Here is a 27,832-nt window from a genome sequence, read left to right on the forward strand (position 1 = left end):
TCTTCAAGTAGACCCTGGCAAAGCAAACTCAAGGACGTGAAGTTCCTCTCACACAAAAATACACACTAATAGTGTGTGCAATGCTTTGCACCTGAAACACAACACTCTGAGGCAAGACGTTTTCCAGCAGTTATTTTTTAATGTGTACACTAAATAAATAAGATTTAAACAGAGGATAAGACTATCAGATATTTATCTAAGCAAAATGTACAGAGGTACATTAGCAATTCAAATTCTAAAATCAACCACCTTCATAGGAAAAAAACCTTGATTAAAAATTTCAAGCTTAATTATTCCTCCTTAAAAATTTCATTTTCATATTGGACAAAATAGATCAAAATTATCTTCAAAAATAAAGTATGGCTTAAAATTAATCAATTACTTCAACACCATAATGTATGAATGCAACTTAGTTATCATTCTGATTTAACCACTGTCCTTAATTCAAGATTCAAGTGAAACCTTGTATACACCTACAAGAGACACTGACCATATTCCTCTGCCCCAAACAGGAATAAGTACTAGCAGACCTCTGAGGAGTTAGGTCAAGACAACAGACATGAATATAACTCAAGACATAAGATTGGCAGGGCTACCCATTCCCTTAACGTGGGAGATTTGTAATGGACTTGGAGGAATGACCAAAACCAAGCACAACTTCCTATCAGGCATGCAAACCAAAAACCTGCCCCTCTTTTAAATAAATCTAGCCAACAGGATTTTTAAAGTTAATTATAACCTTTGCTTCGAGAAATCACAATGAAGTTTAAATGCTTCAGTAATAAAAACAAAACAGCTCTATGTGCAAGTATGAAAATCCAAATTGTTCCAGCCAGCAGTGAGGCTGCTTCAGAGAGAAGCTGCTTAACAAGCATCCTTAGCTACACACTAGCGCACGATGACCCTGCAAACCATCCCACCAACTGCTAACTTTATAAACACTGATGACAAGTATGACATCTGTCAGTTACAAGTCTACAGGCTTACTTGTTGGTAGGAGTTGAGTCTTTCCAATAGGATTTTTGGGAGAACCCTTGTACCAGACCCTTTCTTTTTCTGATGGTTTCCTAAGAACTCTGTTTTTCATTCCGGGAGGAAAGGCTGTATTATTATTTACAGCAAATTTTAATCTATCATGATTAGTGAGATCATCCAAGGGAAACTTAATTTGGCCATCAGATTTGCTCTCCTGTTTACAAAGTCTAGTAGTTCCAAGAGAAGCATGCACAGGATCTGGATGTCTCTTAACTTTTGAGAAAGATTTAGAAGTTAATTCAACGCTTGATTTTGAAATTGCATCATTTGACTTATCACACGACGTAGACTTCTGTGCTTCGGGACCTAATTTAGTACATGAAACAGAGGAATCTTTCGATGTACTTTCTACACATGAGGGAAGAGCACCATCACAGCTCACTGACTTTACCAGAGGAGAAGCTGCATCACCAAAGAATGCCAACTTCTGCCTCACAGGCTGCCTGCCATACTCCAACAAAGAATTAATTCTTCTGACAGACTGACGGACAGGAGTACGCTGAAATTTCAGAGGTGACTTCACTTTTGTGCTGTTTGCTTCATTTAGAGAAAGTTTATTAAACCACTGTATGTGATCAGAAACCTTGCCATGCTCCGTCATTTGTAAACCTCCAGGAACCGCATTATCGCATTTTCCCACTGGTGACCGATGCTTAGCCAGTCTCTGGGGCTGAGGTTTTGAAGGGACTAGCACACTGCATGCACTCTGCTCTGAAGAAGAGTGAGCTTCATCTTCCCCAGCGGCTTCACACGCCATGGAGCTCTCCTCCACCACAGTCTCATTCCCCGCTGACTGAGCATTTAGTTGGTTCCTTGGGGGCTGTGGTCCCTTCGTTTGCTCCTCACTGGGGAATTCTTGCAGGATCAAGTCAGCTTCTGGCACTTCTGACTGGATGTTTTCTTCATGTTCCCCCTTCATCTGAGTTGAATAAGATTCTACGCTTGCTTCTCTGCCCAATGTTGGACTTGGACACGCTGAGAAATCTCTTTCTGGAACACAGTCCCTATCTTCCCCAATGCAGTCCCCATCATCTCCCTTTGGTTCTCTCACAGGCCCACTATCTTCCCCAATGCAGTCCCCGTCATCTCCCCTTGGTTCTCTCACAGGCCCACTATCTTCCCCAATGCAGTCCCCATCATCTCCCCTTGGTTCTCTCACAGGCCCATCGCTGGCCTCACTTTCTTCCCCTGTGGTTGTGACTGAGGACTGCCCACGATGTATCAGTGTATGAAGATCACTCCCAGACTCGGAAAACGCTTTCTGAATCTTTAGCAAGGTCTCGGAGGTCAGGTTACTTTCATCTCCACTAAGGGAACTCCCCAGCACACTGCTGTCAGGTTGACTGTGCAAGGTGGAAGGTCTGAGTTCACAGGACACAACTGGTGAGTTGTCAACAGTATTGTTGGGCTCCAAAGAAAAGCTCTTCACCTCAAGATTGCTCATTACTGGAGAAGCTCCGCCTGCACCCATGTCTTGAAAACTTGAATTGCTGGGTTCTGTCCAAGACATCCTGGAACCTGTTCCATCTAGTCCATCTGGAGTTAGTAAGTGTTCCTCAGATTTCCTCATCTTTTCGGCATCTAGAATAAACCAGTTGATGCTTTGAATACTTCATGTCTTAACTAGTTTAAATATAATCCAAACATATGATAAGTGAAGGTATTGAGCATTATTTCCAAAACACTGAAGATAGACATGTCCAGTGTGGACATTTACAAGCATCCTCCAATTGTTGACAGAAAACTATACTGCCAAGTCAAATATTTTCACCATTCAAATGAGAACTTTAAACTTCTGGAGCACAAAATAATATATTTTATCTTAAAGAAACTGAAACTAAAATTTTGAGTAAAATTCTACAGTATTGTGTAAATGTACCTTTCTTTAGCAATCTTTCATCAATATCTGGGCTAAAAAGCAGGCCTGTTTTTACAGATTCAATCCTATTTTTTAGACTCTGTTGATTTGCTAGTCGTCGACCAACATTTTCATATCTATTGATGACAGAACATCCATTCTGTACAGAAAAGAAAATTTGAAAATGGTTTAGTTAAGCAAATCCAGTTAATTAAAAAATTAAAACCAATTAAGTGTTAAAATCAGCAACTTAAAAAGGATTATATAATTGAAGGATAACTTTGTAAGAAAAACAAATATTCTTGTCTGCTGGTGAAATGATAAACTTAGGTGATATTCTTTAAAGTAAAATAAAAACAGCATAACATATTCAGTATTATTAAAGAATAAATTCTCGTATTTTATTCCTGTGCCTGTTTACAAATTATATGTCTGTGGGGGCGGGGTGGTAAAAATTTTGCCCTCATAGTATTTACATTCGATGGTGGGATGTAGATGGAAACAGTACATTAGATCACATCAATATAGTACAGGGTCAAAGTGATGTGGAGAACAGTAAAATAGTAAGGAGGACATGGCTGGTGATGGTGGGAGAATAATTTCACACAGGGTGATGAGAAGATAAAGGGCAAGAACAGAAGACTTGTGTGCAACCGCATTTTAGGGAGAAGTTAGCAGTGTGGCCTCTACAGCTGGAGAGGGTCAGGAAGGAAGCAGAGTGAGGAGGCGGAGTGCCAGGAGCAGAGCTCAGAGATATGCTCTGGGAACAGATCGTATGGAGCATGCAGGTTAATGTAGGAGGCTGGGGTTTCAGTCAGAATAAAAATATCACTGGAGGGTTCAGAACAGAGCAATATGACAACTTGGTTTTTTAGAAGACTGTTTTTTGAGGGAAGCTATCGCAGAAAGTATAGAAGCAGGCAGACCCGCTAGTCGATTAACTGCAGTTATCTAGGAGAAAAGACAATTTGGATGTAACTAAGAGCAGAAATTAAGCAGGCTTCTCAAACAGACAAGATGTGGCCCATGAGATGTGAGGGAGGAAGCAAGAATGTGTACAGTCTAGCCCAAGCTGTTGGAAGAGCATGCTGCACAACTGAAATGGGCACAGCAGGGAGAAGAGGGCTTGGTTGTAGGGACAGCTGCAGCAAGGACGGTGTGGACAATAGGTTTTGTCTAAACAGACATCCAAGAAGGAATAAGCAGAAACCAGAGTTCAGCGCCACAATACATGTTTAGCACAATAAAAGACAAACACTCCCCAAATCTAAACCAAATCAAACAACAAAAAACCCTGCAAGCAAAGACATCTATCAGTTTGCTTTGGAGAGTACTGTGATCCAGAGAACTTAATGTGGATGTCTAACTAAGATGAGGTTCAAGGAGTGCACCCCACCCCTTGATGGGAGCAGCTCTAAAGAGTCCTGAGATGAAATGTTGATAGAGAGCAGTAGTGCATGGTTCATTAGGAAGGCAAGCGTGAGAGAGTGTTTTCAGTCTACAATTTTATGTTACTATGATGTGTTATGCTAACAGATTAATAAAGCCATAAGCCACTACAATGTTCTTAATAGTGAGTGTGAATAAGAAATGCCTATAACAATAGATAGGCACACCTCTGCAGTTATCTATGATGGCATTTCCAGAGATTATTAAAAGAGGGTTCTGGCCCAATGAATGAATGAATCCATTAATGATTCATAATCTGACAGCATTACTGGGAAGTGGTAAAAGATGGGAGCTGGAGGGAAGGATGCATGCTTAGATCTGGATGGTACCCCACCCTCACCCCAGCCCCTTTCTGCATTCCTTTTGTCTGTTTCCCAGCTGCCATGACGGGAAGGGCTCTACTTGCCACATTCTCCCCACCAGGATGAGCTGACACTTCTAAAAACACCGACCAAAGGGATTGCTCCTTTGTGTAGCTTGTTGGGTATTCTGTCGCAGGACAAGACACTTACTGAGTCTCTGTTTTTCCCCAGGCTAAATTTCAGGCGAAGAGATCTTCGGACCTTTTCTTTCCGACTGACTTTAGGAGAGAAGCAACCTGCTTTTCCTGACTCCACCCTAAAGAGTACAATTTAAAACATCAGTTTGTGGCATAAATATCAGAAATTCTTGCAAGATAAAAATCTACTAAGTCAAAAGAAATCATATTGTTAATAACTAAATAATTTTTAAAATGACTGAAATTTTAACATATTACATATAAATGCATATCTGTATATGAAAATGATTTATCATCCTTAGTCACTTATAAACCAGGATCATTAGAACAGACTACTTGCAAAAACTAACAAAACGTAAAATTATACAATCAACATAGACCAGGACAGTAAATTCAATTTAGTATTTTTTTGCTTCCTTTGTGATGGTATACGAAGGGCCTATAATGAATAAGAACGTATAGACTGAAGGGATTGAAAACTATGATTAAACAATAACTTTTGGTAGAATGACAGCACACACCACCGCTCACCCAGTGAGAAGACACGTCTTGGACAGATTACCTGTAAACCTTTTTGCTTGCAATTCTTTTACTTCGCCTTAGGTCTGTACCAATCAAGTGGTTTCCACTCATGGCGATAGGAGAGAGTGAACTCTGCGATGACCCATCCGGGCTCGTATCAAAGTGAACTATAAAAAGAAGGGCAGGTAATGCGTCACACACATTTACTTTTCAAAGTATAAAGTTGCAGCAAGTAGGTTTAAGTTTAATTTCTACATCCAAGCTGCAACAAGAAACACAATTTCTAGTTAGAGGTTTCGGGTGTCAATAACTGATCAAAAAGGAAACTATTAATCTCCTATTTAACAGTTGCCAATTAAAGGTTACATTACTAATCTGCTTTAAACAGTAATAAGAGAGGAATATATCTTGCCAAACTTTGAAGAGCAAGCTGTGGAGACAGTAGAAATTGCCTATCACTTACTAAATGGCTTCAGACTCTAGAAATACAGCTCCTTGATGAACATAAATATTACTGTCAGGAATTACTAGAAGTAAGGAGGGATATATATGAATGAAAATGTCATAGTAAAACCCATTATGCATAATATATGCTAATAAAAAACTTAAAAAAATTAAACTATTGACAAATTTTGAATGTGAGCATTCAGGATACAATTGCTAGTCAAACATCTATCAGACAAGTATAATTTGCCAATAATTTTTGTCAACCAAACAAAAACTGCCTAACCCATTCATCCTTGCCAGGTTCTAGACAAGTAATTTGTGTTTACAACAATGTTCAATTTCTTTATTATACCATGCAATCTGTTATATAAAAAAAATTATGGAGGTTACAGAGGTACATATACATTTGACTTATGTCCTAATTATATGCAGTAAACTTCCAACAAATACAAACTGTCAATTCATTATTGACAAAAACCCCACAAAGTGTCCAAAGAAGTCCTCATGGGTTTGTTTAGTCACAAAAATAAAGAATGATCTTGGAGACTTCTGCATGCATTAGGTCAAGAACATTTTAGGGGTCAATATAACACATCCAATGTGATTTAGTCATCTTGAAAACATATGTGGTTACAAGCAGCAGTTAGAGTAGGCAGAATAATGTAAATGGAATTAGACACAAAATTATAAATAGTATTAGTAGCACATGAACTGTAGATTAATGTCTTTATACACTGAGGGGAAAAAAGAGGGTCTTTTTAATCTCAAATGTAGAAACCAACCTCCTTTCTTACTTACAGATATATTTTATTGATTGGTGACTAAGCAAGCAGACCAAAGAACGATGGAGAGCTAACAGCAATAGAATCACTGCTGAAGTTTCATAATGAAAATTCACTGGTGATTCAAACTCAAACTCAGTTCAGAAAAACACAAGAACATTTCCACTTTGGGGAGCAGCTAACAGAAGACTCCAATTCCCAATGGCCACTGGACTAAGAAGCCTTCCGATCTGGACAGGACTGTAAACATCACACAGTATGAAGTTTCTTTAGGAGTTTAAGTCTCCAGCCTCTGGTCACTGAAGGCGCCACAGATGGAGTCATGAGCCTTCCTGTCGTTCTACTGTAATAAGCCCTGCACAGCTAACTTGTGAGGGTTTTCCTTCTGGAAAAACCACAACTTGCTACTCTTCAATTTAAGCAAAGTATGAACCCTCAAAAGAAACTAAACCGAAAGTCTTTGGGGAAGAACTCATCAGTCAGCTCTTGTGCTCAAAATGAAATACTCAATAGTGCCTGAAGCAAACAATTATTAAAATCTATAGACTCAGATTCTGTTTTAATGTGACAAATTGAGATAGGGAACCCCTAGGTTTTGGGTTTCATCCCTAGGTTTTGTTTCATTTCACTTTTGGTTGATGATAAAGTTAACATAAGTCAATTTATATTCTGTGTGTGCTATAAGAATAAACTAAGTCTAAGACTCTGGCAATAAAAACATATATTCAATAGCTAATAGAATTCTGAATGTCACTGAAATGAAGAGAAACAACAAACTTCTGAAATTATATGCTGATTGCCTTGCCCCAAGTTTTAAGGCTTTTGTAAACCTACTTGAATAACATTATAGACTCCGGGAAACTTCGGACTTTAGCTATCTGAAGATGACAATAGAGCCCTACATATGGATCCTGAGAAAACAGGACCTAGCACGTCCAGTCACATAAAACCTGAGTACCCATGCCATCCATAGAAGCCCAAATGCTTGGTTATTTACCATAACTTCACTGGACTTGCCCATAAAACATAAACACTTTATTTTTATTAAATTGGTGGGGTTTTTTTGTGTGTTTTGTTTTTTAAGAATAGGAGATCTTAAGCCGGGCGGTGGTGGCGCACGCCTTTAATCCCAGCACTCGGGAGGCAGAGGCAGGCGGATCTCTGTGAGTTCGAGGCCAGCCTGGTCTACAGCGCGAGATCCAGGAAAGGCGCAAAGCTACACAGAGAAACCCTGTCTCGAAAAACCAAAAAAAAAAAAAAAAAAAAAAAGAATAGGAGATCTTATAAAATACAGAAATTTGGAAAAATGTCACTTTTGGCTCTTGTGTGTGGTATTAATCTAAGTAGTTATTTGTTGAGAACAGGCCCTCATGTTAATGTTTACAACCCAATGATAAAGATTCTCTTTGCTACCTGATACTGGTGTAGAATTGCTGCTGAAAAGATGACTTGGCAACAGCTCAAAGTTCAAGTTGTGTTTGATGGACTTCCTTTTCTTACTTGAGAAGGCATGAGAAGACTCTCCTGGCAGTTTTCGCTTAACACTTGGTGTGAGAATCAATGGTGATACAGAGGCCTGGGCTGAAAACCACACAGAAATGACTTGTTTCTCCATACAGATGGTAACAGACAAGAGCTTTAATTTCTTATAAGCACTATTATTTAGAGGTTAACAAAAGAATGTGAGAGATACATTTCCATGATCCAATATTAATTAATATTCTGCAATTATTTAAAATAAAAATAGCAAAGTTACAAAGAGGCAAGATTTTTTTTTTTAATTGTTTGAGATGGGGTTTCCTTACTATGTACCCAGATAGGACTTGGGCATGAGATTCTTCTGCCATGTTCTCCCAAGTACTAGGGCTAAGGACCAAAGCAACCATACTGAGTTCAGCAAGGTTCTTAAAAAGCAGAAGTAACTTAAAGTAAATAGAGCAATGGACATATATAATACAGATGAAAGAACATCAATACAGGGAAGAAAACTACATTCAAGATAAAAAGACAAAACTAACTGCTATTTGCTTCTCATAAGTGAGTGTTCACCAATTCATTTCACTAAAAAACAAAACATCATGCTGTCTGTGTTGGCCAAATACATTTGCCAGCAAGCAAACCAGTATAAACATTAGAATACAGAATGAACAACTTTCTTATTCTGATACAAAGTGAAGTTGAGCCGTTTTCAAATGCTCTAAATCATAAGCAATTGAAAAATCATGATTAAGATTATTTAAAAATGAGGCCAGGCGGTGGTAGTGCACGCCTTTAATCCCAGCACTCAGGAGGCAGAGGCAGGCGGATCTCTGTGAGTTCGAGGCCAGCCTGGTCTCCAAAGCGAGTTCCAGGAAAGGCACAAAGCTACACAGAGAAACCTTGTCTCGAAAAACCAAAACCAAAAAAAAAAGATTATTTAAAAATGAAAACAGATAAAGAAATTCTAACCTTCTTACAATTTTGAATTCATCACAGTCAATGTAACTAGTAATACAACAATATACACAGTACAATACTTTTAAGGAAATTAGTACTGAGATTTGATAATTAAATTAAGCAATTATTATAATTGTTTTTACACAGCACTAAAGACATTTTTATTTAAATGTTTATATATAACAAACACCTACCAATTCTATCTTGTTGAGGTGTAACAGAAGGTGTTCTGCTAGATTTAAGTCTATTTAGTGCTCCATTAACAAAATCTGAAATGCAAGGTATCTACAGTTACATAAGCAATTAAAATGTAATATAATCTGCCTTATACCAATAATAAAGATGACCCATGTCTAAGAAATATTTACATTTGTGCCAGGAAGTTTTATAGGTAGAATTGTGTTCTAGAAGCCAAGAAGAGGAAAGAAAGCAATCTACCCTACAGATTTCAGAGCACAGCTGACACTATAGACTGGCCTCTAGAACTGTGATTTCTAAGCCATCCAATTTGTGTCCTTTGAAATTGTGTCCTGCTGAGACACAGCAGTCCCATGAAAATAAAAGAGAAGTAATAAAAGGAACCTACAAAAGTAGCAAAGAAAGAATATAAGAAAGCAATAATTAAGCCAAAAGATTCCAAAAGCAATGATACTCCAAAAGGAAAGAAATCGGGTGAGGAAATGGCTCAGTAGATAAAGTGCTTACTGTGTAAGTGTGAGGACCTAAGTTCAAATCCCCAGAGCCCCTGTTAAAACTAGTATGGTCGTATATAGTATCTATAGTCTCAGTACTCCTTTGGGGAGACTGGGAAGCACAGATAGCAGAGTCCCTGGAGGCTCGTGGGACAGCACAGCTAACCTAGAGTGCACAGCGGCAAACAGGAGAGCCTGTTTCAAAACAGGGAGAAAGCAGGACTGACTTCCAAGGTTGTCCTGATGTCCCCATAATTACCCATGCATGTGTGCACAACACACTGGGGGAAGTCTCCCAAGGAAAAGGGATGGCCTCGCCCTTCCTGACCCAGAGGAGCCAGGAACTACTATCACCATGACAGAACTTTGGTTCATTTTGAGTCTTCTTCAGTAGCATTTCCTTCACTACTGACTCCACTCCTCATTCACAACTAAGCTCTTCAAAGATCTGGCACCTGTATTGTTGCCACACCTCTTACCATTCTCTCTACCTCCAGGTGGCAGTTCTTCAAATCAGATAAATTTACAACATACTTCAATAATGTCAACCTCAAATTATAACCCTCCAACATTTAGCCAGTACCCAGGTATCAGTCTGTCCTTGGCCTGGCCTCTAGTTCCACATTATACCATCAAATGCACACAGAGAACACATCACTCAAAGCACACTGATCTGCTCCTAGGATAGACTTGTGTCTGTTCTACATTTCTCAACTAGTACAGAATGTAAGTTTTCTGCTCTGTCACTCAATTTCTCTGTATTCTATCCATCCTTCAAGTAGACCCAGGTTGAGGGCTGAGGATACAGTTCAGAGGCTCAGTGCTTACCTAGCCTGTATGAAGCCCTAGTTTCAATTCCCAGCACAATAAATAAATAAGGCTTAGTTTGACTTCCTCTTTGACAAGTCCCTGGTGCTTAGAGTCCAAGGAATTGTCTGTTAAAGATTTAAGCACTTACTTTTAGATTGTATTATCATTTGAACTTCTAATATGCCTATGTTTCATTTCTCCAACTAGGCATCCAAAAGACACATACCACAGCTAATATTGACATTTGCATTTGAGATACAATCTGGGTACTACCCTAAAATGAGACCATCTATTACCTCCAACACTCTGTCTTCTTTTTCTCTTACATTCACCAGGAGTTTCATATTCTCCTTCTTCAAAGCCTTCCAGGGATGGAGTAGTACAGAGACCATCAATACCTAACATGGCTGGTATCTTTTCCAGAATAAAATCTGGCACACGTCCTAAATGGAAATGTTCATAAGACAATTATTCCTTCCTTCCTCCCTTCCCCATCCCAAAGTATAGGTAATAATGCAATCCCTTTCTAACAGCTGTCTTCAGCTGGAAGCCAGGATCTCCCTCATTTAAATAAATCCTACTATGTGACAATGCAACTACCTCTTACCAATATCCGATGCACAATCAATAAGAGTCTGTACTACTGCTGCCTGCAATCGTAGCTTTTTCTCTGTGTTAGCAGACATCTTCTCATGGCCTTCACTTGTCTGAAGAAGGTTCGGTGCAAATATTACTGCAAGATTGCTGCTATCCATTTTATTCTCACTCGCCCTGATGAAAAAGGTTTTATTAAATGGCAAAAAGGTAGAACTACAGAAAGTTAAAATAACGTATTGAGTACATTTACTTTAGCTGTCACCTGTATGTAAAACAGCCCTCATCTATCACCCACATAAGGGGTCTGCAGAAGGAAGGACAAAGGAAAGGCGGAAGAGCACTAAGTATGGCTTATCCATAGAGTGTCTACTAGGCAGAAAGCCTGAGTTCCAACCTTAGCACCACAAAACGAAAGAACATAAGAACCCAAAATACATGGTCTCATAGGTTTAAATATACCACACTAATCAGGTCACACTTCGTCCTTTTACACAGATTATGTTTGTTTACCTGCTTTTTAGAGCCACACATAGAAAATGAAGCATAGAAGGCAGTATCAATTATAAACAAAACAAGTAGGTTCACTGACAGCAGGAAGAGGAAAATTAAGAAACACAATTCAAAGGCTTTAAAAGCACAGCAACCAAAATCCATCCAGTGGACACTGAATCTTGTAAATACCAATAAGCCCTTAAGGCATCCCTAATCAAGAATCTAATGATGTAAAGTATTAAATCAGTTGTTATACTATTTCTTAAATTACACAGGGTATATTTCCTATAGTAAAGACTCATTAAATTGTTTTCACTCCAAATTAAATTTATTAACTACTAGGAACACCTTTAGGTAGCTGGACATCTTAGGTAGCTCCTTCTCAAGGCTTTTAATTAATTACCACTTACCTAAGAGAAACATTCTTGAGAAAGTTAAAGAAGTATCTTAATATATCAGCTGTAGGATTGGCCACCAGACAGGACAGCAACAATGTAGCTTGATTCTTCTCCTCTGCTCCTAACTGTTGTGCTTTGAACAGAGCTTCGTGCAGATCAGCAGGGAGGACAGGCTCTGGCAGTTCCCTGAAGAACTGCTTAAGCAGACCTGCAACATCACACGGAAGTGCAGAAGACAGGCAGGCTTCACCATGGTCCAGTTTACTCTGAAAAGACACAGGAATCTTGAGCACTCTAGAAGCGTAAGTATATTAAATACAGTAATGGTTATCATATCTAATTAAAAAGGTTCTCCCAAACCTTGTTTAAAATAGTAGTTCTTTCTAAAAGGCTAAAAATAATAAAGCTACGTTTTCTTTTCATATAGTACAAAAATGAAGAGCACAAATTTGAAAGCATGCTGTATTTTTAAAGCAGTATGTAAATAACTTACAATTGCTTTTAGGAAAATAATTCAACTGTAAAAATCAAATCAGGAACAATACTAGTAAAAAAGTAAAAACGATGCTTACCTTTAGTGCCTTTAGACGGATAACAGATCCTGACTTCCTAAAAAGCCCTTCTGTATGAATATGCTCTTCCAAAGATGTACATGCATCAACAAGAAAGCTGAAAGAGAAGTCATGTTCTTTCAAGGGTCCAGATACACACCTCAATAACCTCATTCTACTGCCAAATACATAGCAGCCTGTTCCAATGTCAAAAATCCACTCGATCCTTGTAACAAAATATTTACTTGTTCTCCTGGCTTCCTAACTGTTTCTCTAAGGTCTATAGCTTTACTCAGGGCAGCATCAATGTGCGCCACACTAGCAAGGCTCCAGGGGAAGAACTGACAAAGGGTGGCAAAAGAATGAAGAAAAGACAGACACAAAGAGCTGGGGTCAGGTGGACTAGCCCCCTCCTCATGCTCAGTGTGTTTATTATATAGACTCGAACAGGGAGGTTAGGTTATTGCATACTGCTGAACAAGCAGGCAGGGTTATTACACACAGATAAACAAAAAGGCAGGATTTACAGTATACAGCTGAATCAAGGAGACAAGTTTAGCTACTCTCCAGAGGAGCAGTTTTTGAAGAACATCAGTTTTCATTCCAGGTGGGGTGGAGGGCTATAGTGGACATTTTCTCAACACACTGTGAACACCTGTCCTCAGTCCTCCAAAGAAGGCTTTGCCATTTCCCTCTGAGCCTCAGCCTGTAGGAAGGTTTTCCATTCCTCCATGGGGTCCTTGACTTGACTGTGCCCATGTGAACAGCACACTCATTAGGAGTTCACACACTTCGGGCTTTCTCTGTTTAACACAAATGTGTCCTATCAAGTCCATATTCTTTTCTGCCTCTCTTCATAACACAAGACTTGCCTTGTTTATCACATCCCCACCTCTACCTAACCTTCGACTGGACACATTCACCCACGCTACTCCTGTCAAACAGCTCCACCATGGACACCGATGTCCTTTGTCTCACCAAATCAACTGTCAATCCATTGTCCCCTCGTAATGCTTAACTCATCGACACGTGACACATCTGACCGCTCCCCTGCTCAAAAATGTCCTTTTCACCGTTCCTCTAGTTCTTTTGCTATCTCCCTAAACTGTTCTTTCTCAAGCTCCTTTTAAGTTCCTCCTCTTCTACTTAGTGTCTCCATGTGGAAGGACCTGGGCTTTGTTCTAAGTCTTTTTTGAAGACAAAGTTCTGTGTAGCCTAGACTGGCCTCACACTTGCTGTGTAGCCAGGGTGACTGTCAGTCTCCATCTGCCAAGTGTTGGGATTGCAAGTATTCACCACCATGCCTGCCTGGCCCAAGGCCTTCTCTATCCATGGTCTCTCCATGGGTGGTGACCTGGTACAGTACGCATAGCTTTACATAGCCATCGGCCTATATTTCCCCCCAAACAACACCAAGTTTTCCTCATTCTAACATTTTTTTCTTGGAAAAGTAGAATCCTTCTCTGTCCTTATACTCATTCTCATGTTAAGGGGTGAAGGTTCAATTTTACCTCTAAACTGATCTCAACAATGTTAACATTAGATTCAACAGCTGGCACCAAAAAATTAGGAAGTATGCCAGCTACAAGCAGTGACAGAGCTGTACTGACACTGAGTGCCCGAACGTCAGTCCTAGAGGATGGTGAAAGGCAGTCAGCTGTTTTTGTTTACTTACAGCAGTCCAGAGATTACAACAAACTTGCAGTCATTACTCCTGGATCTAAGACTCTAAACTGTTAGAGCAGCAAGTGTATGATGTGTATGTGTGAGTGAGCGGGCCGCAGCACCCATGGTGGAGGCAGGGGACAACTCTGTGAAGCTGGGTTCTCGCCTTCTACCTTTATACATGGGGTTGGCACCAGGCTTATGCTGCAAGCGCCTTTACCCACTAAGTCATCTTATTAGCCCGATGTTTTTGTTTTTGATAATAGGTAATGTTCAGAAATGAAATAATGTGGTTTTAAGTAAATGTATGCACCAATCAACTATTTTTGAAACCTTTAACACTATTTTTAAAACCTGTTTGGAATATTCTCTTCATTTTGAAGACTGCTTACCTTGGAATGTGTCCATATTCTGGAACAACTGAATGAGGCAATGAATTAAAAGGAACTCCAAATATCTTACCCTAAAATGACAAACTCAGTTACTCAACACAGTATTAGGCATAAAATAAAATCTTTAACATTAGGCAAATAAAGATCTTAGGAAGAAAAACATTATCAGAAATGAACTCCAAGCTATGAATCAATACAAAACAATTATTTGAAGTATATTTACTAGCAAGTATCTCCTACAAGACATGAAGCTAGATGTTGTTTTGCGTACAAAGACACCAAGATAAAACCACTGCCTTCAAATAATCTTGTTCATACAGCCAGTCTTTGACCTCATTAAGGGAAACTGATACAATCAGTGCTTAATTCTTAGACCAAATTTAGTCCAAATATTAACACCTCCCCATGCTCTACATTTCTTCAACGACCTTATTTATACATTTCTCCAGTTGTCCTACTAATTCACACAAAAGACTAAGTCAGTTGGTAAGTAAAACATGAACTGAACTCCTGTCACATTTGAGTCCTTCCTAGAATGCATCAGATGTGGGTATTTTTAGACCTTACAACTTTCCCATGCTGTACAGCGGAGTGCTTTTCAACTGTGTCCTGAGGTACACAAGGCCAAGACTGTGAACATTTAAGACAATTTTCATTCAGCTACTTTGAGACTCACTTTAAAGAATACACATTCAGTTTAAAACACCGAGGATCCCACTTGTGTTTTGGGTGGTTTTGCCACTATCTTCCTACATGATCGTAAACTTCCTAAAAACATGCCACAGAGCATGAAGACTGTGGCTTTCCACTGGATTGAAAGTCAAGCTGTATACATCTGCAGACTCAAAATTAAATCAGTGTACCCAACCTCATGCTGATTTAGTTCAAACGTACCTGCTCTCTGTAACTGCTCTTCAAGTACTTCTGACTGAGATCAGTAGGCACTATTCATGATTCAATGCAATAATGAAACTTTACTAGTCCTGTTTCTATCACTTGGCTTGTTCTGACAAATATTCCAAGCAAAAAAAGACCACCCAGTCAAGAACAATTAGAAATCAGGTTCCCAATGGCAAGACTGCCACTTTTCAAACCCTGGCTTTTCCATTGTTTAGCTGTGCAACCTTAATCGAATCATTATAACATTCTCTGTCTCTTATGTCTGAATCTGAATCCTGACATCGTGTTACAGAAAGAATTGTAACTCATTAAAATAAGTTACTAGCATTCATAGCTGAATTTATACTACGTAACAGTTAATTAGGACGTGGATAATTTTCATAGTTGAATAGGTGGCAAGTGGCAGGTACTGTGTTAGACCTACCTACAGAACTTACCAGGAATTACCACTTTATAGAATAAGGTACTGAAGTTTAGTGAGAACCAACAAGCAGCCCACATTCACAGTTAACTGTAAAGCACGAGTCAAAACTCTGGCCTGTCTCTAAAGGCAAATGTCAGGATTTGTCGGTTAAGGAATGAAGGAAAAAAAGCAAATACCTATACTGAGGATTGTGGAAAGACAGTTTTACTAACCCAAGTAACCACTGTAATTTTTAACCATAAACAAACATTACATGGGTGTGGTGACATAGCTCTCTAATCCCAACACTACGGAGGTGAAGGCAGCTTTAGCTAGTGAGTTCAAGGTCAGCCTGGGCTACTGCTTAACAAACAACAAAATTATGCAAATTAATTTTATTAGTTTTTTTGTCTTCAAATACTACAAAGTACTAATAAATTACCCAAATACTTTTTTTTTCCCCAGACAGGGTTTCTCTGTGTAGCTTTGCTCCTTTCCTGGATCTTGCTCTGTAGACCAGGCTGGCCTCGAACGTTCGTCACAGAGATCCGTCTGCCTCTGTCTCCCGAGTGCTGGGCTTAAAGGCGTGCACCACCACCGCCCGGCCACCCACATACTTTTAAAATGACTTCTTATCAGTTCTTCACAATGAAAGTCTTGATTACTCAATAAAGAGTAAAATCTCACTCCAAATTCCCACCAATAATTTTTTTTTTTTTTAAAAATGGGCCAGTGAGATGGTTAGATGGGCAGAGCATTTGCTGCCGGGCCTAACAACCTGAGTTTGATCCCTAAGGCACACATAACGGAAGGAGAAAACTATTTCATGCAAGTTGTCCTCTGACCCCCAGATGCATGCTCGTGGCATGAGTGAGCCTGTGCACACACAAAAGTAATTGGAGGGAGGGATTTTGAAGCTTTAGAAATATGCACTCAGTGACAAATCATTAAACACACAAACCTTCAACTCACTCTATTCTCATTTTGCTTATTAAAAAAAACCATAAAAACCAGGTTTGTTTCAGTCTAGGGCTGATGTTGGCAGCTAATGTTTATACTGCTAAAGAGACCAGGAAGTGTGATATGGTCAGGCAGCAGGCCTCTTTTCTTAAGCTGCTGAATATAGAAAGATCACATGAAGCCTATTTCTAACGCTTAGGCTGAGTTTCTCATCTGATTCGTTTTGAAATGCACTGACTTTCCGACCCAGTCCCGCAGAAAGTCGTTTGTTTCCCTCCCCACCCACATACTGCTTATTTAAAACACAATAGATTATCAGATCAGTTAAGTTACAGCGTTTAAGTTGGAGACCCAGGATCCCATTCCTAGCATTGCAAAAATAAACCGGCATTATAAGGAGGCGCGTTTGATCGTCACAACGGAGAGAGGCTACTGGCATCTAGCAGCGTTCTTGTCCAAAACAGTGCTACAGCGAGAAAATAATGCAATTTTCAATGCTGAAAAGTTTCTGGGGGAAAAAAAAATCCTTAAACATAGACAAACGACCACACAGATTGAATTTGACACTTCTAACCACGTGTCTTTCTTATCTAGAAAAAACGAGGTGTGTCCCTGCCCCTACACGTTTTAACTTACCCTTATTTCCGTAGCTGCTGTTTCGTGTCTCCTGCGATCACACTGCCCGCGGCCACCCTTGACTTTAATGCCATAGACAGCCCGAAGCTGCTGCAGCAGGGCCAATCTGACCAATCTCTGATCCCACATCCCGAACACGTCTCCCACTCGCCGAGGCCGACTCCGGGTCCTGACTTTCGTTTGCCACCAAGTCTTCCAACTTCCAAACACCTTCAGGCTTGAGCTCGGCTCCGCTGCCTTTCGGCCCCAGGCCCCGGCCACTTCCACCGCTTTCCTTCGATCCTCTATCCACTTACACAGACCTTCTTCTCTCCGGCCACACTTCACTCGTTTCACTTCCACCGACCTTCTTTCCGGGTCACTCGGCCCTGTCAGCTACTTACACAAACCTCCCTTTTTCCTTTGACTCTTCCGTTTCCTGGGACCCACGCCTGCTGCGGGTTTCTCACACTTCCGGACACTTCCACCTGTCCTCTTCCACGCAGGATGGCCTTGACTGCTCAGATCTTTGAGATGGAACCGCAACCTTCACCTCGTCCCTCCAGCCGGGCCAGCCGGCTGCTCAGGGATCCCCCCCAGTCCCGGTCCCCGCCCGGGCTGGTCCCTGCCGTCACCCCGTCTCACACGCTGCCTCTCCCTTAGCCCATCAGCCTGCCTGCCGCCCCCCGCCTGCTAAAGCTTAGTGGCTCGGTTCATGCCTCCGCCCCACCTTCTCGGCACACATCAGAACCGCGGCGACCGCACCTCGGCAGTCCCAGCCAAGCTTGAACGCCAGCGCCAAACAGCGCTGCGCATCTGATTGGTCCGCTCCTGTTTTCAAAATGAGGACCCCCCCTCGGGGTGGCCAGGACCTGCCTGTCTGAAAGGTTCCGGCGAAGCGGCGAGCACAACGGGCGTGGTGTGCAGGCTTAAGGAATGCGAAAGGAGAGTGAGTTCCACATTCTCTTTGCCAATTTCTTTGGAGGAAAAAAAAATGCCTAAAGCGTGTCTGAATATATTTGCTTTGCGCTTCAGACAATATACCTCGGGGATTCGAATAGACACCTCCCCCCCCCCCCCCCCCCCGTTTACTTTCTCGGCTGAAGCTGAAGGACCTGTTACCTAGAAAACCGCTTCTACGGAAGCCGGGGTGAATCAGCTTTCGTTATAATCACAAACGCCGGGTTCTGAGACCCGGCCCCAAGGTCCTAATTGGGAATAGGAACCGTGAGAATAGATCCTTACTTGGAAGACTGATGATAGTGTTAAATTTCCATGCATAGGTAAAGTCCGACAAAGATGACTTGTCGCGAGAGAATAGTGGAGGAATAAAGTGTCTTCGGAAGGCGGCTGCTGCAATAGTTTCTACTGGATTTGGTTAATGGACTAGAAGCCCTGTTACCCGTTGCCATGGCCATTACTGAAACCTCGGCTGTCTAATTTACATGCAGGACTTCTGCTTACATTTACCGAGCTGTCCTTCCATTTTCAAAGGCCAGTAATCTCACCACCGAGTTCTGTTGCTGAGGAGGTACTTATTTTAGGTCGGGAAACGTGCTCAAATACATAGTATAATAATATGTACATTTACTTACGCCCCATGCAAACTCAAAACAGCGACGGAATTCTTATTTTATTGTATTCTATTAACGCACTGTTAGAGTGTTACCTAGTAGTGTCAGGGACTGACTAGTTAATTTAGGTAGGGAATGTTTTCATACAGTCATTTTGTTTCTCCAGTGAGTTATTAAAAACAAAACAAACAAACAAACAAACAAAAAGACATGAGGACTTGGTAGGAGCAACCTTGGGAAGCTGGTGGGAATAGCAGGATAAAAGACAATAAAGGCCTCCACTGGTCCTCAGCCTTCTTAATGCTGTCACCCTTTAATACAGTTCCTCATGTTATGGTGATCCCCCCCCCCACACACACACCGTTAAATTATTTTATCACTACTTCATAACTGTAATGTAAATCTCGGATATGCGACTGGTGGTCGCAACCCATATGTTGAGAAACGCTGGTGGACAGACTGACAGGCAATGACTACTGGGAGAGGGAGAATCAGGTTTCTCCAGAGATGAGCTCTCTGGTAGGTTACCGGATCCCAAATGGTCGGCCTGGAACACATGGACATAAAAACAACAAAGGGATGCAGTAGGTATGTTCTGGGGGAGTCCATCACCGTCGGCAGTGAGCACGGCAGCATGGTGAGAGCTCACATCGTGCTCCACAAATAGAAAGCAGAGAAAGCCAACTCAAAATGGCACAAATCTTGAAATCTTACAGCCTGACCCCCCGTGACATACTTCTTCCACCGAGGCCACACTTCTGAATTCTCCCCAAACAGCTATCAACTGGGGACTAAGAGTTAACACAAGCTAGAGGTAATTTAAGGGAGGGAACTCCAATGGAGAAAATGCCACCACAAGTTCCAGCTGTAGGGCATTTTTTAAATTAGTGATTGATGAGGGAGGACCCATCCCATTGTGGGTGGTTCTACCCCTGGGTAGTTGGTTCTGGGTTCTATAAGAAAGCAGGCTGAATAAGCCATGAAGAGCAAGCCAGTAAGCAGCACTCCTCCATGGTCTGTGCAACAGTTCCTGCTTCCTGCCCCAACTTGTTTTTTGTTTTTGTTTTTGTTTTTTTTTTTTTTTTTGGTCATGAAGTTTTGTTGCAGCAATAGAAACCCTAACTAAAACAAGTTGATTCCAGTGTAGTGGGGGTATTGCTGTGATAGACTTGACCATGTTTTAGGGGGAATGTGGAAGGACTTTGGAACTTTGGGCTAGAAAAGTTATTGAGTGTTGAGAGCTAAGGGGGATTTTTTTTTTTTTTTTTTTTTGTAGGAGCTTAGAAGATAAGAATGTTGGGAGCAGTGCAGAAGATGGAGGCCAGGCTTGTGAAGTTTAAAGACTCTATCAGGGCTGCTTGCTACTTTGAATTAAGATTCTGTCATTCTGGTTAGCTGGAGCTGAAGAGTCAGTGATTAACAAGAGACTGGCATTGTTCAAATGAAACTTTTGCATTACTGAGACAATTGATGCTGGAGCTAAGAAATTAGTGGTGATTAAGAAAAGACCAGTGCCGGGTGGTGGTGGCGGCGGCGGCGGCGGCGGCGGCGGCGGCGGCGGCAGCAGCAGCGGCGGCGGCGCACGCCTTTAATCCCAGCACTTGGGAGGCAGAGGCAGGTGGATCTCTGTGAGTTCGAGGCCAGCCTGGTCTCCAAAGCGAGTTCCAGGAAAGGCACAAAGCTACACAGAGAAACCCTGTCTCAAAAAAACCAAAAAAAAAAAAAAAAGAAAGAAAGAAAGAAAAAAGACCAGCATCATTGAGGTGAAATCTGGGAAATATTTCATGAGATTCAGCACTCAGAAGCTGTGTTCCAGAAGTGACAGCCAAACTTAGTCATGTAAGAGTCACCTAGGTGGTATTGGTTTTGAAGGCATGAAGGGGTCATGGAGAGCAGCTGAGGCTTGGCACTGTGAGAGGCCCAGAAAGGCAATTGGTGAAGGTACAGCCTCAGTGCAGTTGAAGGCCCAGGACTGAAGGGGTCATGCGAAGAAATTGAGGCGTAGCACCATGAAGAAAGCCTGAGAGGCTATTGGTGAAAGTGCAGCCCAGTTGCAGCAGAAAATCCCAGAAGTCAGTGCCATGTGATGACCATCAAGAACAACAGCAGCAATGGAGTGGAGCCAGCTGGAGAGTAGAAGACAGTCTGTGTATGCTGTAGAGGGCAGAGCTGGAGAAGTGACTCAAGCTTCTTTGGAGGAGCCCAGAATCATAAATGAATCCTAGATAATTGGACATTGGGTTGTTTATACTGTTGGAGTTTGGTTTTGCTTGGTTCAGATTATGACTGTGCCCTAGTTCTTCCCTCTGGAAGAAGGTACTTAATTTAATTTTGACTTTTGCAGGATCCCACATTTGAAAGACTTTGAACTTTTAGAAGATATACTGGATTTTTAGAGAGATTGGATATTTTAAAGAGATTGAAATTTTAATGTATTTGAAGTTTTTAAGACTGTGGGACTTTTAAAGTTGTTTATATTTTAATTTGAGATCTTGAAGATGAATAAGAAAGGAAAGATGTGCCTTAATAGTGATGTGTTTGTGTATCAAGTTGACATGGGGTCAGTTGTGCTGGCTAATCTTATGTCAAATTTACATATAAATTTACATATAAACATATGCCTCCATAAGATCTGGCTATAAGGCATTTTCTTAATTAGTTATTAATAGAAGAGGGCCTAGCCAATGTGGGTGGGTCATCTCCGGGCCGATGGTCCTAGGTTCTGTAAGAAAGCAGGCTGAGCAAGCCATGGGAAGCAAGCCAGTAAACAGCACCCCTCCATGGCCTCTGCATCAGCTCTTGCCTCCTAGTTCTTGTCCTGTTTGAGTTCCTGTCCTGACGTCCTTCATTAATGAACAGTGATATAGAAGTGTAAGCCAAATAAACCCCTTCTCCTCAACTTGCTTTTTGATCATGAAGCAATAGACATCCTAATGAAAACAGGCAGTGATATGAAAGTGTGTTAGTTAGGGTTTCTATTGCTGTGAAGAGATACCATGACAGTGGCAACTCTCATAAAGGAAAACATTTAATTGGGGTGGCTTACAGTTTCAGCATTTTAATACATTATCATCATGGCAGGACATGGTGGAGTGCAGGCAAACATGGTGCTGGAGCTGAAAGTCCTACCACTTGATCAGTGGGCAACAGGAGTGAACTGAGATACTGAGCATGGCTTAAGCATATATGAGACCTCAAAGCCCACCCCCACAGTGACACACTTCCTCCAAAAAGGCCACACCTACTCCCAGAAAGCCATCATCTCCCAATAGCTATTGGGACCAATTACATTCAAACTACCACCTTTTACCCCTTGGCCCCTATAAGCTTTTAGAATATCATAATACAAAATTTATTTTGTCCAACTTCTGCAGGGGGGGCTACCCAACACCTCCACATTTTCCCAGAGTGCTCTTGAGTGAGAGCAGCAAGAAATATTAGATAGAAGGATTTAGAGTGTGGAGATAAACAGAAAATTCAGGATAGCCTTGAGAGGGCCTGGAACCTATTCCAATGGGCCCTGACTGTCTCTGCCCTAGGGTATGTAAAGAAATGCCAAGGAGTGGAGCAAAAGATCTCCCCTCAGCACAGCCAAATGCAGACCATCTCAGATATCTGCACTCAGGCCCATGGTCCAGTCATCCTCTTTATGCAGACCTACTGGATAAAGCTACTAGGAAACCTGAAAATGGGCTCCCACAGACCTCAAAGTCCCCATCATCTATCACAGTCTCAATGTTTTAAAGTCTAAGTTCAAAGTCTTTTCTGAGATTCATGCAATCTCTTAACTGTAATCCTTATAAAATAAAAAATAAATAAATAAATAAACAAAAACAGATCACATACTTCCACCATGTAATGAATGGCACAGGATTATACATTACCATTCTAAAATGTAGGGAAGGGAGCACAGTAAAGAAATACAGAACCAAAACAAGACCTAAAACCAGCAGGAAAAACTCCAAACTCTGCATCTTCATGTCTGATGTCAAAGTGCTCTTCACATCTCCAGCTCCTTTCAGCTTTGTTGACTTCAACATACTTCTTTCTCTTAGGCTGATTCCACTTCCTATTAGTAGCTTTCCTTGGCAGGTATTCCATGACTCTGGCATCTCTACCGTCTTCATATCTCCAAGGCAATCCAGGCTTTTCCTTCACAGCTTCATATAGTGGTCTTTCTGGGCCTCCATTCAGGAATATCCCTGACATATGCCTGACCTCAGTAGCTTTCCTTAGATGCTGAGGAATATTCCATAACCCTTCTTTTCATCACAAAAACAATCTCTAGGCCACATATTAATGTTCTTCTCCTCTGAAACCTTTTGAATCTGCTCCACAGTTCTGAAGCCAGAACCACATGGCTGAAGCTGCCAAGTTCTGCTTACTGGGGTTGGAACATGCCTCCTCATTCAATTACATCTTCATTAGCTTTCTGGTTTTGATGGTTATCTTCACTGCCTAAGCTTGGTTGTTCTGGAACTTGCTGTAAAGACCAGGCTAGCTTCAAATTCAGAGATCTGCCAGCCTCTGTCTTCTGAGTGAACCACCACATTCAGCTTTAAGCTTTTCTTTCATTCCTTCTTACAAATTGGAAGCTTAGCTGGGTGGGATCTTGCAATGAGGTCACCACTCCCTTTAGTCCATTTCTTAATCTGTTTGTCTCCTTGAACACAGAACTTAACACCATTCTACTTCCTAGTGCTCTTTTCCTCCTCAAATTGTACATTTTATATTTTTCCTTTCTCAGCTTTCTCCTTTTCACTATAAATCTGTATAAGAGTAACCAGTAATAACCATACAACAGAGTCAATACTAGACTGTTTTGAGATTTCCTCTGCCAATGGAATTAATCCAAAACTTGAACCTCAGATACTGGGTGTGCCTTGAGCATATATGAGACCTCAAAATCTGCCTCCATAGTGACATATGTCCCCCAACAAGGTCATACCTACTCCAACAAATCCACACTTCCCAATAGTGCCATTCCCTATGAGCTTATGGGGGACAATTATATTCAAACTACCAGAGGAATGTAAGCCAAATAAACCCTTTCCTCCTCAACTTTCTTTGGTCATGGTGTTTCATCACAATGATAATAACGATACCTTGAACAGAAGTTGGTATCCCAGAGTTGGGTATTGCTCTAACAGGCCTAGCCATAATGTTTCTGGTAATATGGAAGGCTTTGGGACTCTGGACTAGAAAAGCAGTTGAACACTTGAAATGGGGTTTATGGGGTCATCCTATTAGTAGCATGGAAGATGGATCTGAGAGCAATGTTGATGGTGATGGCCTGGCTCAAGAGGTTTCAGTGGGGAAGAATATTAGTAAATGGCCTACAGACTATTCTTGTGACATTTTGGAGAAGAATGTGGCTGCTTTCTGTCCTTGTCCAAAAAAAAAAAACACACAAAAAAAACACCTGCCCAAGGCTAAATTGAAAAGTGCTGGATTAGTGGCACTGGAAGAGGATATTTTAAGACAGCCTAGTATTGACTATGTCATGTGGTTATTAGTGGTCACTCTTATGCAAATCTATAATGAAAAGGAACCTACTGGACAAAGAGAAATACAAAATGTACAGTTTGAGGAGAAAAGGAGAACCAAGAAATGTAATGAAGTTAAGTCCAATGCTCAGGGTGAAAGAAACTTAAAAAAAAAAAACACAACCTGATGCTAAATGGAATAAAGGGAGTGGTGACCTCACCCAACTAAGTTTCCAACATGTTAAAAGGAATTCAAGAAAATCTTTTTTTTTTAATTTCATTTTTTTCTTTTTTTGAGACAGGGTTTCTCTGTGTAGCTTTGCGCCTTTCTTGGAACTCACTCTGTAGCCCAGGCTGGCCTCAAACTCAAGGAGATCCACCTGCCTTTGCCTCCCGAGTGCTGGGATTAAAGGCGTGCACCACCACCGCCTGGCAAGAAAATCTTAAACAGTGAAGGAAACCATCAAAAACAAAAAGCTTATGCTAATGTAATTGAAGGAGGGGTCCAAGTTCCAGCCCCATGAAGCAGCAGTATTTACTAGCTTTAGAGTCAAGGATACAAGACAGGAGTTGTAGAATCTCTCTTCATGGATAAGGAAATCCATTGAGGCCAGACATGTGTCAAGGGTGTTCATGCATGGAGGTCTAGAGAGGCCATTGCATGAAGCCATGAAGGTGAAACCTAGATTATGTTGGAGAACCCAAGATGTTGGAAATGTCAGAGCCATGGGGTACCTGCCTAGGAGAGCTGCAGACTGGGTGTGGAACCAGCCTAAGAGAAAGAAGTATGTTGCAGTCAGTCAACAAAGCTGAAAGGAGTTGGAGATCTGAAGAGTACTTTGACATCAGGCATAGAAATGTAGAATTTTGAGTTTGCCCTGCTGGTTTTTGGTCTTGCTTTGGTTCATTATTCCCTCATTCTGTTCCTTTTCTTTTGTTTTGGAATAGTAATGTGAATTCTGTGCCATTGTGTGCTGGAAGTATGTGATCTGCTTTTTTATTTTGATTTTATGGAGGGTTACTTTTGTAAAACAGCGAGAGGCCTTGATGGGTGGAGCCAAGGTGCCTCACTATGGGTGAAGGAGACACATCATGCAAACACGGCAGGCAGCAGCTAAGGGGGCATGGCAGAAAGTCACTCACACCATGCTGATGTGGTACCCACATGAAAAGTTTTATTAAGGGGGAAGAGAGGGGGGAAGGAAGAGAAAATGGGTAGGGTCTGAGGAGGGGAAAATAGAAAGAGAAAATAGAAAGAGAAAAAGAAAAATAGAAAGAGAAAAGAAATGTGTAAAAAAATTTTTTTAAAGATTTATTTATTTATTATGTATACAGAAGAGGGTGCCAGATCTCATTACAGATGGTTGTGAACCACCATGTGGGTGCTGGGAATTGAACTCAGGACCATCTGGAAGAGCAGTCGGTGCTCTTAACCTCTGAGCCATCTCTCCAGCCCATGTGTAACAAATTTTTCTAGGGCAGTGATATCTGCATCTACTGTCATTTTAAGGCCCTGTAGGTCTGATCTTTGAGTACAACCAGATTATAATCCTGAATGATTTACATAGAAATAATAATTTCTTAAGGCTGTATAATACCTCTTTGGTTCTGCATAAAGAAGGTCAAGTGTCTTATCTTATTGCAAAACTATTTTAGTTAAATCTATCAATTGACAGCTCTGGGCCCAGTTTCCTAGTATGTCAATGGGCATTTTAGGTAGACATTTTGTGCCCTATGCCAGGGAGTTTCTCTTTGACTTAGCCTTTTTAGCCTGTTTTGGGGGCAGGGATGATGTACTCTCTTCTATAGTTGCTTCAAGCTGAAACAGGGCATAGATGATCAGGGCCCAGGAAGGCTGAAAGGCTAGTCAAAGGTCAGGAGGAAATTTAGGCAATGGAGCATTTGTCAGAAGCATCTGACCCAACTTTAGAGACAGGGAACAATCACATTGGCTGGGATAGTTCACATCAGCCTTTAGCAAGTCCAGAACTCATGGTCATTTGCACCAGGTTGCAGTCAGCAATTGATGCTTGGATGTGTCTGCCAGCCAAGTGGAAACCTGTTGAGAGACAAGTTCAAATTAGGAACAGAAGTTAAAATTTATGAACTTACTTGGGACTTTTAGGCCCATAGTTTTAGTAATTGGGAAGGGGAGGAGTTCCAGAGAGAAAAATACCATCCTCAGGAATAGACAGGTGGGGAAAACTCAAGCTGTACTGCTGTGCTTGTCTGGAGTCCTTTTGACCTCTGTGAAGTAGATCCAAGTTTTATGACTTCTTTTGATCTTCTGAAGCTTATATGAATTCTTTTTACAAAAGGACATAAAAGATTTAGATATATTAGTATTACCAATCAGTATTGAAATCCAAATTGTAGAAAAAGCAGGTAATGGATCTGTAAAACAGCAGGAATAGACTCATACCTTTAAGTTTATATTTGGAAGACAACCAAAGAAAATCTAAAATCTTGAGCTTGTGACCCAAACAGTATCAGAATTCTATCAATGTTAAAATTTGAACTTTTGAAATCTTAATATAACAGTATTATAGAAGAGGAAAGTAATCTGAAGCATTTAAATCACCTATTTATATCTGTGTAACTAATATTTATATCTTAAATCATTTTTTGAGATCCTCAAAAAATGGACTTTTATATCTTAGAACATTTTCTTATCAAGAGACCTAGTAGCTTTAGAAAAGTAAGGCTTGATTTTTATATATGAAATGAGCTGACAAGTTGGACATAGCCTTATAAATTTAAATATCTTAAAAACTGTTCTTAATAAAAGGTTTAAAATCTCTCAAATGTCTCCCTGTAATATCAAAATAAAGTATCCTCTTTTATTTTAAGAGGGAGAAAACACCAAGCTCTAATAGTGCAACAATTCCAAAGCTCAATATCTGGGGATTCATTCATAATCTTTTTGATTTTTTTTTATTTAGAGGTCTGGATCACTTTTTGGTTCCACCCTTGGCAGCATATACATAGCCTGATTTCCAGATCTCAGCCTGCTCCATTTCATTGTGGCTGGTGCTTCGTGGTGACTATCACCTGGCACTGGCACTTCAAAAACTAACAGTTAAGGCCCACTACTGCAACTGGACTTTCTTTGGAACTCTAGTCCTGCCATACATTTGCAGCCCTTAGCTGTTCTCCATGATCCCTTCATGTCTTTAAAGCCATTGTCACCTGGGTGACTCTTAAATTATAAAATTTATCCATTCATAGATTTTAAATTATCAATTCCCAGTGTTGTTAGTTTTAACTTT

The 27,832-nt window shown here is 40.8% G+C and overlaps 1 protein-coding gene and 1 long non-coding RNA gene across 3 annotated transcripts in view; one reads left to right on the top strand and one right to left on the bottom strand.

Annotated features, from left to right (window-relative positions):
* Positions 1 to 125: 125 nt before the first annotated feature.
* Arhgap11a (Rho GTPase activating protein 11A) lies at positions 126 to 18,555 on the bottom strand. Its single transcript, XM_052726537.1, has 12 exons — positions 17,525 to 18,555; positions 14,626 to 14,696; positions 12,590 to 12,686; positions 12,030 to 12,283; positions 11,138 to 11,301; positions 10,827 to 10,973; positions 9,223 to 9,297; positions 8,006 to 8,173; positions 5,404 to 5,530; positions 4,855 to 4,960; positions 2,915 to 3,053; positions 126 to 2,616 (listed from the first exon to the last, which is right to left on the bottom strand). Exons 1-12 carry the CDS (start codon positions 17,651 to 17,653, stop codon positions 968 to 970), a joined length of 3,126 nt encoding a protein of 1,041 aa, XP_052582497.1. The 5' UTR covers positions 17,654 to 18,555; the 3' UTR covers positions 126 to 967.
* LOC128102620 (uncharacterized) overlaps positions 18,339 to 27,832 on the top strand; it is a 59,523-nt gene continuing 50,029 nt past the window's right edge. For both annotated transcript variants that reach the window (XR_008215470.1, XR_008215469.1), the window contains exon 1: positions 18,339 to 18,452. This is a non-coding gene — a long non-coding RNA (uncharacterized LOC128102620). The remainder of the gene's footprint in view (positions 18,453 to 27,832) is intronic.

The sequence above is a fragment of the Peromyscus californicus genome, unplaced genomic scaffold, assembly GCF_007827085.1.
Source record: "Peromyscus californicus insignis strain IS unplaced genomic scaffold, ASM782708v3 Scaffold_7__1_contigs__length_154581171, whole genome shotgun sequence".
In the NCBI taxonomy this organism is placed as follows: Eukaryota; Metazoa; Chordata; class Mammalia; order Rodentia; family Cricetidae; genus Peromyscus; species Peromyscus californicus.